The sequence below is a fragment of the Labeo rohita genome, chromosome 13, assembly GCF_022985175.1.
Source record: "Labeo rohita strain BAU-BD-2019 chromosome 13, IGBB_LRoh.1.0, whole genome shotgun sequence".
Lineage (NCBI taxonomy): Eukaryota > Metazoa > Chordata > Actinopteri > Cypriniformes > Cyprinidae > Labeo > Labeo rohita.
In genome coordinates, this window is record NC_066881.1 from 944,694 (window position 1) to 962,582 (window position 17,889).

Sequence of the window (17,889 nt, forward strand, 5' to 3'; positions counted from 1 at the left end):
TTACTCAGGCCCATATTCTTTGCTGACTGTACTCTTGTTTTTCTTTAAGGTCTGGCACACCTGATGATGGGCGACCAAGGTATGACCTCTGTTTCTTTTCCACTCCTTTGCATTCTTGTCCTCTAAAAACCTACTTAATGAATTCATTGTAGGACTATTGCTGGTCACTAGGGTTGTTCATGATTTGGTCATTAAGATTCTGACAAACTGTATTTATGCACCAATGGCACAGCGTGTCCCCTTTTGATCTAGAGTCACGGATCATTAGAATGTGTTATTATAAGTTGTTTATTCTACTCCAGCAGAAGTTCCAGGTTCAGAAGTTCCTGAAACAATTGGTAGTGCCAAATAATGACCCACTACTGTTTATTGCACTTCTGCCATCTAGCCCAGTGTTCCTCAACTGGTGGCTCAAGACTCAGAAGTGGATTGTGGAGTGTGTAGTCAAAGAAACAACAACAAACGTTCTGTTTTTATGATGCAAGACTTTTAATTTGAAGGCATGTCAGATAAGATGTTGACAGACTATATGTCAGCGTCATTATTGTAATGTTATTTTCATAACTTGTTATAATAGTCTCTCTCACCTCACAAAAATAACTTTCCTGTTCTATCAGCTATTATACTGTACTTTTGCTAATGCAGTGTGCATTGTACATCACTTCATTATAATTCGTTATGCTAAATGAGTTGTGGCTCATACCAACTTCATAGTTGTAGCTATATAAAAAAAATTGCTAGAATAAGAAGTGGATTTAAGAATAACCAGTGACAAGACTGGGGTGGGGTGTGGTGGGGCAGAGTTTTTATGGACTACATGGATTCTGAATAACAAATATGAATCTCAAGCAAACATTTTTTTTTTTCAGTATGCAGTACGTCATATAAGGAGTGATAATTGAGTGTGGAGGTTTTGCCTTTGATTTGTGTCCTAATGCGATATGGGCATTAGATTAGATCAAATTATTTGATTGCTGTTGTAATCTTCAGTCTCTATTCTTAGAAGGGCTGAATGACACAGATCCAAATCTATTAATTTAGCATATGCCTTTGGCAGGCAGGTACTAAGATGGAATATTCAAACTAAAAGGCTCGAGAGGTTATGTCATGCTATGTCGTGGCAGAAACAGAAGATAAATTCAGAAGCAGGGATTACTGAATGATAATAGTAAGAAAAGGAATGTGATGAGTGAACAGGTAAGCGCAATGAAACCCAGAATGCACAGAATCCAACTTAGGGTAATTGTCCTTTCCTTTCAGATGGAGAAACAATGATAGAGATAAACATAGGTAAATAAGTGCTAAGAAATATGGCTATTTGGTCATTATTCACATACTCCACAACACAAATGATTAGCTCAAATATTTAGATGTGTTACTGGCCACTGTCCACTTACATTAAATGCAAACATGACATTATTTGGTGCTGTGATGAACATTGCAATGTTGCAATCTCACCAAGTCCAGTAGCATTGTAGCATTTGCCAAATCTGTTTCCCCAGTATCCTAATTCTCCAGTCTCAACTGAGAGTGGCCTTGCTTTTATTTGGGGTGCTTAGCAACCTAAAGTACCCCTGTAGAAACAGAACTTTTCAGAATAATGCCACAAAATCCCCAAGTTCCTAAGATCACTTCATGAATGAGCATGTAAATGCATTCATTAACAAGACTGGACATGTAACTGTGGTGATGCCAAGGTTTAAAAGGAGTGCTTGATGAGATGCTGATTGACAACAGGTGTGGATTGATCAGTCTGTATAGGACTGATGGAGGGAGTGATGGAGGCAGGGTGGAGCCCTGATGTTGGATCTGGGTGGAGTATGGTGAAAAAAATATTGGTGGCAGTGGAGAGGTTGGCCCTGTCCCAAATGGCACACTTCATGTGCACTTTCGGTCTTGCAGACTTACAATGGCTGTCATGTGCGCATGTCTGTTAAGTCCATGAGACCGTGGGGTGTCCCATTCATCATTTTAGCATTTGAAAGGGTGCTCGCAAACGTTCCCTTTGTGGTCGCTATGCGCACTTAATACGCACTTCTGCTGAGCCCGCACCTGACAGGCAAAGCGGCATTACTTCATGACACTGCAGACTCAGAGGAAGACCGTCAGGGTTTAGGGTGCCATTTGGAACAGGGCCATTGAGACAAGGTGGAGTCAAAGGGACAGAGAGACCGAATGACACCACTGCACCAGAGGACCAAGACAGAGCAGCAGGATCGTCCAAGCAGGACGTGAAGGAGCTGTGGGCTAGGCAGTTTGAGGTGGGGCTGGTGTGAGTGAGGACGAATGAGGAGCCCAGTGGAGCTGAAGGGGTTGAGGATAGGCTCAATCCATGATGAAGCCAGAGTGGTAATGGGCCAAGATGGGGCAGGAGAAATCAGCTGGCCTGGTGGAGCCTGAGAGATGATGGACCATGGTGGAGTCATAGGCTTGGAGACCTGTAGTGGAGCCAGGGGATCTGAGCACTAAGATGGGGGCTGGGAGAACTGAGACAAAGACAGTGAGCTGAATGGAGGTAAGGGAGCGAGGAGCCAAGGTAGAGACATAGACTTGGAGGCCTGTGGTGGGGCCGGGGATCCGAGCACCAAGCTAAATTTGGTATGAGTAAAATACTTAAGTACTGTTAAAATCAGATAAGACTTTAAGACTTTTTTTGACTCAAGTTGTTTTGGAATTGGTAACTTGTAGTGGAGTAATTTTCACTGTAATGTATCTGTACTTTTACTGAAGTACGGTTTTCAGGTACTCTTTACATTCTGATTTCAGGCATGTTTAATGCTTGCATGTTTGTAATATTTAGCCTTAAACATTAGTGTTGGCCTGTAATGTACAGTCTTGCTTGCTCACTACTAGAATCAGAATCAACTATTTAGAATCAGAATGTCTCACGTTACAAATGTAACCATGGCTCCCTGAAATGGACACCTGGGACCCCGGTGTGGAGTCAGTGTTTAGCTCGTAGAACATCAAAAACGTTTGCGGTGAGGACAAGCCTTCTGCGTTACACACATCTTGCAGGGATTCCCCTGACAAAAAGGCAAATGAAGCTGCCATACTTCTTGTTGAGTACGCCCTGACAGCCAAAGGTGAAGGCTGTCTGAAGGGTTCATATGTGAGAGAGATAGCCACAACTATCTTACTCTGTGCTTGGATCCTGGGGCCCCTCGTCTAGGGGACACGAAGCACACAAACAATTGATCAGTTATACACTATAGAGCAGCTCTGTGGACATAAGCACAATCCATCATCACCTTCTGATATTTGTGTCAACTATGGGTTTTGCCTCTGTGGGGGCCTAATTCATAGACTCTTGATCTTGAGGCCATACTTCACTCCAGAACTCCTCCACAAGCAAACTGTATCCCCTGAAGTGGACTATGCTCAGTTCATGGTGCGAAAATCACCAGTTAACTGCCCAATTGGTTCAGTGCTGGAGTTCCTGCAGGACTATTTTTCTGCAGGGTTAGAATCCTCTACTTTAAAGGTGTATAGCTGCTTACCACACACCTTTGGAAGGTGAATCCACATGAAGGTGACCAGCCTGGAACCTGGCTGCTGTTGTGGAAGGTCTGTATATGGCTCAGTTTAAGCTTATGGAAGCTGGTCAAAAGCTGGTTAAAAGTTTATCAAAGATATTCCAGTTAAAGAATGGTTTTATTTGATGGCTATCTGTTTTTATGAATATTGTAACAAAGTGGAGCAAAAAGACCCTTACTAAAGTATGTAGACATCATATTTCTCTATATATATATATATATATATATATATATATATATCTCACCTGGTGGACAGGCATATATTGTAACATAGCATATTATTTTAGTGGGTATTTATAGTGTCCAACAGAGGATGCAGAGCATATTCCCTTGAAGGTGGACATTATGCATGTAACTATGGTTCCCCAAGAGGGAATGAGACACTGCATCCCCCTGCTATGTTTAGGGCTTGCCTGTTTCACATCTCCTTCGGAAGATAAACTATAAGAGGGCGCCTGCAAACCATGGTTGCTGATTAATTTGATCGCACCTGTTCATTTTCAATTCATTATCTTGCCCAAGTTCCCCTGTTTGTCTTCTTCCTTTGTCTGGTAATGATTCATTGTTGTGTTCCTTGTGGATCTACTTGAAGTTGTTTAATTTAATACATTTGTTTGTGTAATTTTGTTGCACCTGTCTTTGTCTTTTTGGGACTCCTCATGTGACAGTTTGTTAATGTTCAATTTTATTTACTAATATTTCAGTGTAACAAATTTTGACTTATAGTACATAATTTGTTCTTTTTTGTGCAATTTTAACTGATGTGTAACCACATTCTTTAAATTCTTTTTTTTAATTGTTTAACCGATAGCATTAATTGGTCAAAATTCTTACTGTCGGTTAACGGTTAACTTCTGTATGGTCATCCCTAGAAGCCACATTTTCTTCATTTGAAATGTGTTGCCAATGGTAAAATACAAGTATTTACTTTGCAGTAATTGTTTGAAGTTCTTAGATATCTGTTTTTAATGTAAGGTCAATTTCTCTTCTTCCATTTTAAGATTAGCGTTCTTCCTCTTCTTGGCCAGGTTACAGTATATCTCTCCACATCGTAAACTCTAGGGGCAAAGCTTCTAAACCAGGGCATTTTTAGGGGCGTGTTTTCCAAATGATGAATTTTTTTCAGCTGCCACATTTATCAATGTCCGATCATTTGTATGATGGGATTGGCAGCATATGAATGTTTCATGAACCACATGTGAACCCTGTCTTAAGTTGATATGTGTGTTTAAATAAAAGTGGGCCAAGGAGAACAGCTTGGCCTGGGACCACAGAAAGATCTGATTTGACAGTTTGTAAAGTGGGCACAACTATAGACTTCCCTAATGATTTATCTAAGAGACTGCCGATTTGTCTGTGTGGACAAGCACATGGTGGCCCTCAGGTCTAGGAGGAAGTGTTTCAAAGCTAGAAAGGCAGCAATCATTTTCAGGCCCCCACAACAGGAGACCCTGAGTTGAGTGATCACTCGTGGTGGCTCCCCAGCCTGTGAGGGATGCATCTGTCGTGAGCATTATGCCAATGACAAGGAGCTCCCAGCAAGTGACCCTGGGACAGGAACCAAGGTTTCTTCCACATAAAAAGCACACCTGCTCATAACCTTGACCATGTGGAACAGGTTGACCCCTTGGAAAAACATCCTGGTCTTGAGCCACTGAAAAGGTCTCACGTACAGAAGACCAAAATGTATCACATTGGATGCAACTGCCATAATAGAAACAACTAATCATCACAATAAGTCAGTATGCAAATGCTCAAATCACAATGGAGCTGTGCTGCATCCATGCATTTCTTGAAAATGCGGGGTGACAAGGCTAGGACGAAAGGAAAAACCTGATACTGGTATGTTTCATCCCCAAAAGTGAATCCAAGGAACTTCCTGTGTTATGAAAACCAGTCCTTGGACCTCATTTGAGTCATGATTTATTTTAGCGTGAATATTTTGAAACTGTTCCTTGTTATAGTACTACTTATTTGATGCAGATCTCTCTCAGGTGAAGAAACTCTTCACCTCTTGTTCCATTACCAGAGCCTGCTCAGTGCCCACCACTGTGGGCAGGCCCTGTTGAAACAAAGGGAAGGAGAACCAAACTGGATTCTGTAGCCTCTTCTATAGTCTGGAGGACCTACTGAGACACTATTGGCGGAAGGTCTCTGATATATCTTGAGTAGTCAGCCCAGTGCTCTGAAGCGGATGACTGACAGGGAACAACTGAACTGGCTTTTTTAATGACCTTCTCAGAAGATACGAGTCTCCGGGCAGACACTGAGACTTGAACTCGCTGGAAACCACTGCACCCCAAAGCTTGGTAGGGTTGAGGCCACAGAGGAGAAGTGGACACCATATAATGAGGTGTCTGCCCTCAGAGGCCTGGGCACTGTGGCATCAGGATCTTTTTCTCAACTGACAGAAGTATCAGTCTCTCGAGACCAGTGGCGATTTCTTTAAGACTGCAAGGGAAGCTCAGCTTCCCCTATAATGTCACAAAATTAATGGTCAAATTATGTACTATTGTATTAACATTTTATTGACTAAAAATGCGTTAGAAAACGTTCATCTCAAAGACGAGTTCGTTCAGAATCAGTTAGATATAGCAGGTCGGCTGACTTGATTTTCTTCTCATACATTCCCGTAGCGTCACAGTGCGTTTCCCCGTTGAAGCCCAGCGTCCATTGACTTCAATGCGGCTGCTTTGAACGTTTTTTTTCAGTGCTTTGAAACTAGACGGTCATTGGATAAACGCTGCGATTATGTCCCGCCCACGGACGCTCAGCGTCTCTGGGGGTGAATGAGGAGCAAATGAGGAGTGGGCTGGCCTGGACTCCGAGCTTCTGCGTGATGATTGGAGGGTCTGTCGAAAGATTGCATCTCCTTTTGACTGACAGCGATTTTGTACTATAAGGAATCGCTGAAGCTATTCGCGCTCAGTCCCATCGCGGATTTCTCAAGTTCAGTCGAAATAAAAACTGCTGCAACCTATTTCTTTATATTTGCTTGGCGAAATTGCTTGATTTTCATCATACATTTCACACAATTATACACCACATTCCTTGTTTCACTTTTACAGAGTTTAATATTTTTTTGGATCGTTCATTCATTCATTCATGTTAATATTTAATGTAGTAATCAATATATATATATAGATTACTACATTAAATATTAACATGGAGGATGACTATAAATTAATATAAATATATATATATATATATATATATATATATATGTATATATATATATATATATATATATATATAGTAATCTTGAAAAATTTTAACATAACATAATGAAACCTTATATTTCTATTAAAATACTTTATAAATAAATAAATAATCTCCATAATAACCTTATTTAAACTGCAAAATATTTATACTGTATAGTAGCATCTGACTAAAAGAAAAAATACATCATATTTTGCATAATAAAACTAAAGCTTTTTTTTTTTTTACGATTGTTTGCATTGTGACTTACTTATGACAATAAGGCACATTCTTGTGAATAAATAAATAGACAATTTTATGATGTAGGCCGAAAATGAGCTTCCCCTATTTGACAGACCAGTAGCCGCCACTGCTCGAGACTGACCCCTGGTATAGGGTATAGGTTGAATAATATGTCCAGTGCCTCAAAACGGTTTGCTGACAACCAAACATACTTCTCCAGCACTCTCATCAAAGGGCATAAGCCTCCCATTTCCACAACATTCCTAGGCAGAGACTGGATCAAAAACTCACTGAAAAAACACCAAAGGTGGCAGGGACTTTGTGATTGTGTGCCTGTGCAGTAGTCAAAATAACTGAGAATTGGGGTCAGAGATGAGCCCGTCCTTGTCAGGTTTTTAACCCATCTTTTTTTCTTCTTTCTTTTCAGAAATGGAAGAATATGTAGCGACATTCAGAGGTTCAGAATACTTCTGCTATGACCTTTCTCTGAACCCGATCCAAAGCAGCAGCGATGAAATCACCCTGTCATTCAAAACACTGCAGAGAAATGGACTGATGCTACACGGGAAAATCTGCTGACTATGTCAACCTGGCGCTGAAAAATGGAGCAGTGTCTCTAGTCATAAATTTGGGTTCTGGGGCATTTGAAGCTCTGGTGGAGCCAGTCAATGGGAAATTTAATGACAATGAATGGCATGATGTGAAAGTAACAAGGAATTTGCGTCAGGTAATAGAGCTACAGGAGCTTAGGTGGCACCAAACAGATAAACAGAGTAATGATTTAGTCAATATAACATTACAGAAAGTGAAATCATCACTTTATGTGGTATTAACATTACCATAGGAAAACATTTCTAAGAGCCAAAAGTACCTCTTACTTATACTTATATAGCTAACGAAAACGTATTCATACTTGATATGATCTCGTTTGTGACTATTTTGTCTTCTGAAAGTCATGATTGACTACAGGCATGTGGGCTAGAGCAGGGTGAACTCTGAGCTTGGAAAGCAACCTTCCTGCCATCTTCAGTTCCTTCACTTTGTTAACTGGTTCATTTGGCTTTTATTAAAATTGGATCTAAACTTTCCAGGACAGTGTCCCTCAAGGAGCAGGGTTGGCTACCCCTGTAAAACCAAACAGTTTGTTTATTAATAATTGGCTTATTTATACTTAACTCTGCACAATATGGCAACAGGCCAAAGTATCTTAAAATAGGACAAGGAAATTAAGGAAAATTCTTTAAAAATGTGCAATTTAAAGGATGATGTGGTGTCTGTGCAGTCAGTTTCAACGAAACATATAACAAAAAGATTTAAAGAAAACAAAATGTATAAGTGTGTTTAGCATCATGGGTGTAAAAATTGTACAAATACCAGTAAATAATGGTGCAATACCTGTAAAATGACTACTGCAAACCTTAGTAAATCACCCTGCGTTATTCTTTTAAATACTCTCCTCCCATAAAATTTTGTGCCTGAAAGGGAAACTCCTACAAATACACATGCAATAAGGTCAGCCGCAAAAATAACTCTCCACACCTGTTCAGCTAATTTTTTACTTCATGACTTGTAGGTTTTTAATGCCAAAAGAGGGTTTGTGCTGGCACAAGCTGTTCTGTAAATCTGGCTCATGGTCAGTAAATAAACACAAGCAAATTCTACACAATGAAAATGAATGACACGTCATTATAATAAAGCAATAATTCACCCTTGTTTATGGTTACCAAGCAATTTTTAATTTAGAATCAATGTAATCTATAATCAGATGTCCCCAAAAAAGTGCACAATTTTGAAGAGAGTCATCTGATGTGATTTGGATGTCACTCTTATGAGCTATTTGATGTCAGCTACTGTATAGGAATTACTGAGTCACTTGTTTTTAGAGTCAGATACTAGCACTAATGCGTAACATTCAGTATTAGCATATCAGTTATTTTGTTTTTTACGTACTAATATGCTTTGTAAAACTAACGTTGCTCATGGAATGTGTCATACTACTAACAAACTGTTTCTTTAATGTTTAACAAACTACTAACCAAACTGTACTAACCTCAGTAATCATCATATCTTTATTTTGTTTGAATAACAGTCGTTATTATATTCACACTTTTTAATTTCCTTTTCCCTTCTTTTCCACAAAGCACTCAGGCATTGGACATGCTATGGTAAACAAACTACATTGTTCAGAAGATATTATTCTAATTCATTTTTATTCTGGATATGCTGTATGTTTTTTTATCTTTCCTTTATTTGTAGACATCAAAAATTCGGAACTGGTTGGTCACACCTGGCATTTTTTTTTTTCTGTTTAACCTGCATAATTTAGTTTTCCAGCAGACTTCTTTTGTCCAGTTTACTTTGAATCACCTCTAGAAGCATCATGCCAAGCGTTTATAGTAGTACCAGTAGTTTGAAACATGTCCTAGCTGCCACAGTCGGTTCTGTTCCCTCCCATTCTGCATTGTCTGCAAAATGTTGTGCTGATAAAATTCATCTATAATCTGTTTATTTTTGAGTCCATGTTTTCTTACTCTAGTCACTCCATGTGCCACTTTTTGAAATATTTCGGTGTCATATTTTAAAATGACACTACTCTATATACACATGAAATTCACATTAAATCTGACGTTTAATGTGAATGCACAAAAAAAAGAAAGTTGCATGAGATTTTACTTTCTTCAACAAACTGTTTAATTTCAGTTAAATTTTAACACTGTTGCATGGTTTCCTTTTCATTTACTCATAAGCAAACATGTTAAAAAGACTTTCCTAGTTACTAACACCATTTTTGTGTCTGTTAATTAATTTTAAGTTGCAATGGGGAATTACTAACACCTTCAGTTTAATACATCAACACTTTATAAAATAAAGTCTTCAAACGTATCCCTTCATGCAGAATGTCAAAGAAAAAAAGACATAAAAATGGGTTTTAGTTTAAAGAAAAAAAAAAAAAAATTTTGTAGATTTTTGTATTACTAAATGTAACTCTGATTCCCAAAGTGGGAAACAAGTCACTGTGTAATGACAAAGGGGAGCATGTCAGTGGTCACAAGGTCTGAAGTCCTATAGAATCACACCAACTCACTGGCTAAAGAGCTGCATAACAGCATCCTCATAAATGTGTTATTGGTGTGATTAATTTTCTTCAAGATGCACAAACCTATGCAGTAACAGGGTGTATGGCCATCAATGCAGAGTTTCATTAACTATACTGTTACTGCATTATAGGTTTGTGCATCAGAATGTGCCAAGGAAGTGGCTGGTTTGTCTGCCGCGTGGCGAGGGTGAAACATAGCTGCCTGCTATTTTATTGAACTGATCTTCTTTACCAAAAACTACATATTGTCACCATAGAGCCCCAAATGAAGGACAGTCACATCCGCATCTGAATATCTGTCTGTAATATCACAATCATTCCCAAAGCCTTATTCACAAAGGGAAGCGGTCAGTCTACGTGGCTTGGACAGGTAGGAAGCCCTGGATTTCCAAGGACTGGCCTCCATCGCTGACATAGCTGTGTAACTGTGGACTTACATATGGCACACATTTGTGAAATCCAACACAGGCTGGTTAGCGATCTTGGCTTAATATGGTTGGGTTCAGGACCTCAAAACCTCTCACTGGAGATCCATGGGAAAAAAGTGATATATGAGGTGTAGTTGCATGGCATTCACAGCTTCCAGACTGAGAGAGTGAGCAACAGTCTCCTTGGTGCTAATAGCTTGGTGGCTAGAATGTGGCCTGAATAGTCTTTTACAACGAAAGCCTTGTGTAAATTTTACATTGCTTGCAGTGTGTGCATCCAGATCCTGAACAAGAACAGGATTCATTTGCCGTGCATACCATCACAGAAAATTAAGAGACACTTCACTTCATCTTGAGCTTATAAAGGTTCTGGTATGAGCAGCACTTCAGCCAACTAATTGTTGTAATTCTGTTGGGCTTCAGATGTTGTGAGCACTGACAGGTTTGCCACTGTGTCACTACGCAGCATACCTACAAAAGGAGCACAAACAGAAATCTGTAGCAAACTGGTATCTGTATATCCTTTTCCTGTGGTTTGTTCTTTAGGTAACAATATCTGTGGATGGAATACTGACCACCACAGGATATACTCAAGAGGACTACACCATGCTTGGATCTGATGACTTTTTCTATGTTGGTGGAAGTCCTAGTACAGCTGACCTGCCGGGATCACCTGTTAGCAACAACTTTATGGGCTGTCTAAGGGAGGTAAAGAATCTGTTACAAGATGTTAGTACAGAAGAAGTTTTATAGAGCTTTAAAAAGCATTACAAAGCATCTGTTTGCCTTAATTGTGTTTGCAGAACAAAACAGGTTCAAATAGCCTGTGATTAATCATTATGTGATTACACCAATCAGTCTTTCCTCCCATTGATGTAACGGTTCTGCAAACACAGTTTAGATCAAAAGTTTCTCAATAATTTCTGCTCAACTGACATTGTTATATATTTATAGGTTGCGTATAAAAACAATGACGTTCGACTGGAGCTGTCCAGAATGGCCTTTAAAGGTGACCCCAAAATGAAGATCCATGGAGTTGTTGCCTTTAAGTGTGAGAATGTTGCCACATTAGATCCCATCACTTTTGAGACACCAGAATCCTTCATCACACTTCCTAAGTGGAACACTAAGAAAACCGGTTCTATTTCATTTGACTTCCGCACCACTGAGCCCAACGGACTTCTCCTCTTTAGCCATGGGAAACCTAAGCAACAGACAAAAGAGGCCAAGAGCCCTCTTACACAGAAGGTAGACTTCTTTGCCATTGAGATGCTGGATGGTCTTTTGTATCTGCTTCTGGATATGGGATCAGGCACAACCAAGACACTGGCTGTGAACAAAAAAGTGAACGATGGAGAGTGGTATCATGTGGACTTCCAGAGGGATGGAAGATCAGGTAATATTTTGCTGATTTTTGTAGAGTTAGTAACAGGGCTGCATTTCATTGGCTGAATATTGTCACATGTTCCATTGTTAAAACATAGATTAATGATTTTGTGTTTTCTGAAACTACCATTCCAACAACATTCACAAACCACAACACAAGGTAGTGTGGTTGGTGCTACAGCTCTCCACCTGTGGTCAGAGGCATGGTTTGTCATTAGTCTCTGGCGTCCTGTATGCGTTACATGCAGAAACATATTCCCAGAGATATACACTAAAAAAAAAAAAAAAGAAACAGAAATAGTAGTACTACTATTTTTATTTAATATTTAATAATAATAATAATTATTATAATAAAAAAATGAAGTAAGAAAAAATACTTCACAAAACGTAAACATGTATTTAAAATGTAAAGATGTTAAGCTGTTATTAAGTACTGTTCAAAAACAAATGTTCTCTCCCTATTGTATGAATGCGCAGTGCATTGCCCCACTACAGTAAATTTGTTTACTGCTTGCTTTATACATTTCGCTTACTGTAGACAGAGTTTTTGGAAATACTCCCCCTCCCCATGTCGCTTCTGATTTACTGTCCTGCAACATAAAGGCTCAACATGACAGCTGAAGACAGTATATTTTGTTAGCATGTGCTCATGTTCAAGGCCTTGAAATGTCACACTGAAAATTAGATTTGGCCTCCAGCTGTGATTTCCACTGATAATTACTGTACATAAATTGTTTCGTTACCTTGGCTTCACACTGTGAGTGAGATATGACTGCCACAGGGGCAGTGACCTCACATAGGAATAATTAGCAGCTGGGGACTCTATGGAAACTTGCTTTACATAAAAACAGTGGGCACGGGGAAGTGCTAAGACAACCGTGCATGATATTCTATCTTATCTCCTGGGAGACATGTGGTTGAACAGTGAAATCATATTTTATCAGCTACAGATCAAGCCAGTAGCTAACTATGCTCCTTGAGGACTACCTTCCTGTAGAGTTCAGCTTAACCTAAATCAAATACACCAGAACCAGCTAATCAATATGTAAAGGATAACTTCCAGGCAGGTGTGTTGAAGCAGTGTTTGAACTGAAGTCTGCAAGAAGGTTGTCCTCCAGGAGCAGGGCTGGCTACCCCTGGTATTTGAGCATACACATTGCCAATAAATTGGTATGAAAATGTACTAGGGTCCAAAAGTGACTACATTTTCTTGGTATGGTGAGGGCCTTTGGTGTGAACCAGAAAGTGATGCTTCTTTTCTACCATGATGCTTCTTTTCTATAATTGAGAGCGTTTTGCAGTATTGCATTTAGCCTGTTTTGGCAATCTCAGTATACAGCTGAAACAGATGAAAACATTTAACACACAGACCCATGAAAATCAAGCATGGGAGTCAAGCAGCGTCCCACACTTCAGGATGACTTTGATGGATTATCACACAGGCACAAAAAATCATCTTATACCCCTTAGACCCAATCCATGTCCTCCACTCTCCACTACATGTTTATCTCATCTTATCTTGATCCAGATTTCCCAAAGCCAGTGTTTCTCAGTCCTGTCCTGAAGGACCACCACCACTGCACAATTACTGAGTACGCCTTTAACTTCATTTATAGCTGTGCCCCTTTCTAGTACCATATACTACGGTGGCTAAAAAATCTGAAATGGGTGTGTTAAAAAAACAAACAAAAAAAACTTCTGAATATTGTTACATTGTGGTGGCTGTAATGAGACATGTGATGGAGTACAAAAAAAAGTTCCCTGGAGATATCCAGGGAAACATGGGAGAAATACCAACCACATAAACTGAAACATGACCAAACAATAAACAGAAGAAACTCAGAGCTTAAATATGCAGATAATATTCACATCAGGAACTAATGAGTAACTATGGGAACAAATGAGGGAGTAATAGGAAACTATATGTAAGAGCCATATTTGGTAATTCATTATTTAAACATTAATTTATGATTATCATAATTTGTGTTGTATTATGCTGTATATTTTTCAGCTCATATTAGTTTTTTACTGAGCATGTCTAGTGATGTCATTCTGTAGTTCACGTAGTTGCATGATTATTGACGCACGTGAGAATTTATTAAGATGCGCAAGTTTTTGGAGAACACAAGCTTTTGACCGTAATCAAAAACAGTCCTAACTGGAATTATAGTTCGTCAAGATACAGCAGACAAGTTGTTGTAACCCAGGTGGATTTATGCAGGAATACTGTAAGAAGTGTTGAACGTTTGATGTTGAAAATAAACAAAGAAACAAAAGGAATTCATGGACTTCTGAGTCGTGAGTACACAAGTTCAACAAGAAAGAAACTTGTGGACTAACTATAAGAAAATTGCATGTCCCATACACTATAGAAACAAACTAGCAGTCAGAAATCAGATAAACAAGAACAGGGAACAGACTGAAAATTAAACAAAAACAAACTATACATGTTAAATTAGCTCCTCCTCCCAGAGAAGGTATGTCCTTGCACCATAACTGACCAACTGAGGAGGGACGGTCAGGGCTCTGGTGGAAGACGTGGTGCAGGGGAATAAGCAGGAATCAAAAAAAGGGGATGCCAGGAGAAAGCAGGGCCGTAAAGATGGTGGGAGGAGACAGGCGGGGAGCCAGAATCCAGTCAGGATGGAGGCCCACGGTGGATTTGAGGAAGGGAGGAGCCATGGTAAAGGCTGGTAGGGCTGGCCACCAGGGGGCCAACTGACAGAGACAGAGGCAATGGAATTGGAGCCCAGGGCTGAGACGGAGAGCTGAAGAGCCAGAGTAACACCATAGGTCTGGAGGGCCAAGGCTGAGCTGATGGCTCATGCAACTGAGGCGAAGATGGGGACCCAGAAGATCGCGACATAGCCAGAGCGACTGAGGACAAAACGGGATTCTCGGGCCTATGTGGAGCTAGTGACCAGAAGGCCTGAAGCAGATCTGCAGGGTGGAGCAGACTGAGGATGAGCCAAGGGACTGACAGAAGACAGTGGAGGAGCAGGCAGATTCTAGAAGAGGAGGTGGGAGAGGGAGGCCGGGTGGCAACTCAGGCAGAGAAAGCAAACCAAAATATCCATTATGGAGGCTTGGTCATTTGTTACATTGCACTGGCTGTAACAAGGCAAACAATGATGGAGAAGAAGAACAAAGTCTTTATTCACAATTCTAAATGCTGTCTTAAAAAATCCTCTGCTTAACATCTTCTTAGTTTCACCCATGGTTTGTAACAGACTCACCTGTCCTTTCTTGGTCCTCAGGAGGTTTTCTCCTTCCCAAGTCACCTGAAATTCCACCATTGGTTATAAACTCCACCACCATCAAGAGTCTACTAGGTCAACTGTCTGTGGTTATTTCCCTTGCTACACCCATGTAATCTGCCCCAGATGATCCTCCCATTTACCACCACACAGATCTCGGGACTGCACGATCAACCTCCTGCCTGGTGAGCCAGTGCCAGTTTATCCACTTTCCCTGCCAGAGTAGAAAGCTATTGAGGAATATGTGGTGAGGTGCTTCAGAGGTGTGGAAGACCACCTTCGTAACCTCTAGGCCGGGACACACCAAGCCAACTTCAAAAAATTAGCAGCGATTAAATCCAATGATGTTGTCGCCTCGCGTCAGCAGCGTCTGGACAAATAGCTGTGCTTGAACACACCACACAGACTACAGCCAACTGCAAACTAAAATTCTTTCTGTGTCTGCGTGAGAACATTGTCTGTATAAGTGCATTATATTAATAGTGCATATTTGTCATTCAAAGGAGAAATCGAAACAAAAATATACAAAATAAACACAGATTTACAAAACATAAACAAAGCAGCTCTTGCTATGTTGATAACTTTATTCTTTTAAGCGGCTCATGTTGTTATGATAATATTCGCATATTTGAATGCTTGGGTTAGATCATGTTACATTAGAACAGCGTTCTGTCTGTGCTGTCTTCATTTTCTTCACATTCGCTTTAGTTCTCCGGCACTGACTCATTTGCAAAACTAGGTATTCCAAGGTTTCATTAATGAGTTTTGTCCTGGTGTACATCGATGACATCCTCGTATCATCACGTCACACTGGTGTTAGACAGGATAAAGGAAATGCCAACCTCAAGGTGAAGTGCTTGTTCCGTCAAACCTCTATGCAGTTCCTAGATCACCAGCTCAGCCCCTAATGTCAATCCACGATAAGCAAGATGTTCTTCAGACAATTTGAGAATTTCATGGTGGACTGCCAACAACAGAGATATGTATCGTTAAGGTTTTAATGGTATTTCTACTCTGAGCAGTTCTGCTTATTGATTGGTATTGAGCGGTTCTTTTTTTTTTTAAAGAAAAAAACATAAAACAAATTAAAAACCGAACTGACATTACTGTATATTCTGAAATGTGACAAAATGTATGTAAATTAAGGATGTGCATCTCCATAACTGAGGCCGATGCGATACACATCTCGATGCATAGTGATACAATAAATTAAAGATACATATGAAGCAACTATCGATGCAATACGATTCACCCCTATTACGATGAAGTGCAGTCTGATTCAATTTCAACACAATGCGATTCAATCCAATACGCTACGTTGGAAAAAATATATGATGCAATGCAATTACATATGGTCACACATACTCCGTGTATACTGCAGGGCGTCAACACTTACCACACATTTAACAAGATTAGATGTTTGTCAGTGGTGCTGGATCCACAATTGATTTGCCATCAGCCTATCAGTCATCTCTACTTACTCTCTTTATGTGGTAAGTGAAATTTGATGTACTGTAATGTAACAGGCTACCGCTAGCAAGCGACTAACCATGTCCCTTTAGTGACTGCATAGAACACGCTATTCGTTTTCTGTGCCTTTCCGAATACAGATTTATTATTCAATAACATCTCTAGTACATATCTTTTGCTTTTATTTTTTTGGTTCATTGTAATTATTTGGTGGAAAATGCACCTCTACATCTGCCATGTAGTGTTGTGATATGTCATAGTCTCTTAGCAGCAGTGGTGATGAGAGAATGTGCTTGAGGAGAAATCAATCTACAGATAAAATACTGGTCACAAATTATTGGTCTCTTTCTGAATAATAAAAGTATAGTGCATCTATAAATAATATATAGATAAATCAGGTTTTACTGATGCAAATACAGCATATTAGAAATGATGCATCATGATACAAATGCCAACTTTGAAATGCCAAAACGATGCATCACATTGTTTAACTTTCATGCTGATGCACCGGTCCCATCCCTAATGTAAATGTAAAATAATGTATGAAATGTAAAATTATATATAGCAAAAGAAATTCAGTTCAGTCTCACTCTCTTTTCTCGAGTCCTGTATCCTCTGACAAGTGTATTATAGTTTAGGGAGCAGGATGTCTCCTCTTACTGGGGTTTGTGGCATGCTCTTGAACTTAGTAAATTTAAAATCAGGTTGTCAATATGGATTGACAAAGTAAAAAACTTGTGTCGAATTATCTCTGCAGGCTAGTTCGGCTTAGAGTTCTGATATTTAGTACTTCTCTTTAAAATGTTTTTAAAGCAGAGTCATTCCAGCCACTCTGGGGTATGTTTCCCATACCACGATATACCCACCACGGTACGATGCATTATTGTGGAAATAATTAGTGAATTAAGATGACAAAATGAAACACTGAATCCTTCCAGAATTCTTGAAGAACTAGCACAGTCTTCCATATAGATGTCTACCTCTGCTTCTGGATAATCAGTGGCTTGTTGAGGGGTGCTCTAGTCATCTCCCAGGAGCAACACCATGGCATTGCTTTGGCTGTGTTGCTATAGAAGTAATAACTCAATATAACTATATAGGCTAAGAATTATTTCTATCATATATACAGTACAATGCAAAATGATGTGGTCACATAAGTACTGACAAACCTTCACCTTGAACGCTGTCTCTCTGTGGTCGTCATCCTCAGCTCTCATCAGCTGCGTATTCAGGAATTGATTGAGTTAGATGTTGGAAATTTAATTAATTATTTT

General features: G+C 39.6%; 1 protein-coding gene across 1 annotated transcript in view; it reads left to right on the forward strand.

Annotated features, from left to right (window-relative positions):
- The window catches only part of nrxn1b (neurexin 1b), a 164,581-nt gene that overhangs the window by 20,964 nt on the left and 125,728 nt on the right, over positions 1 to 17,889 (forward strand). The window contains 6 exon segments of the mRNA XM_051126038.1: positions 50 to 79; positions 7,405 to 7,540; positions 7,542 to 7,704; positions 9,119 to 9,142; positions 11,049 to 11,210; positions 11,457 to 11,898. Of these exon segments, the coding sequence (XP_050981995.1) occupies positions 50 to 79; positions 7,405 to 7,540; positions 7,542 to 7,704; positions 9,119 to 9,142; positions 11,049 to 11,210; positions 11,457 to 11,898 (957 nt within the window).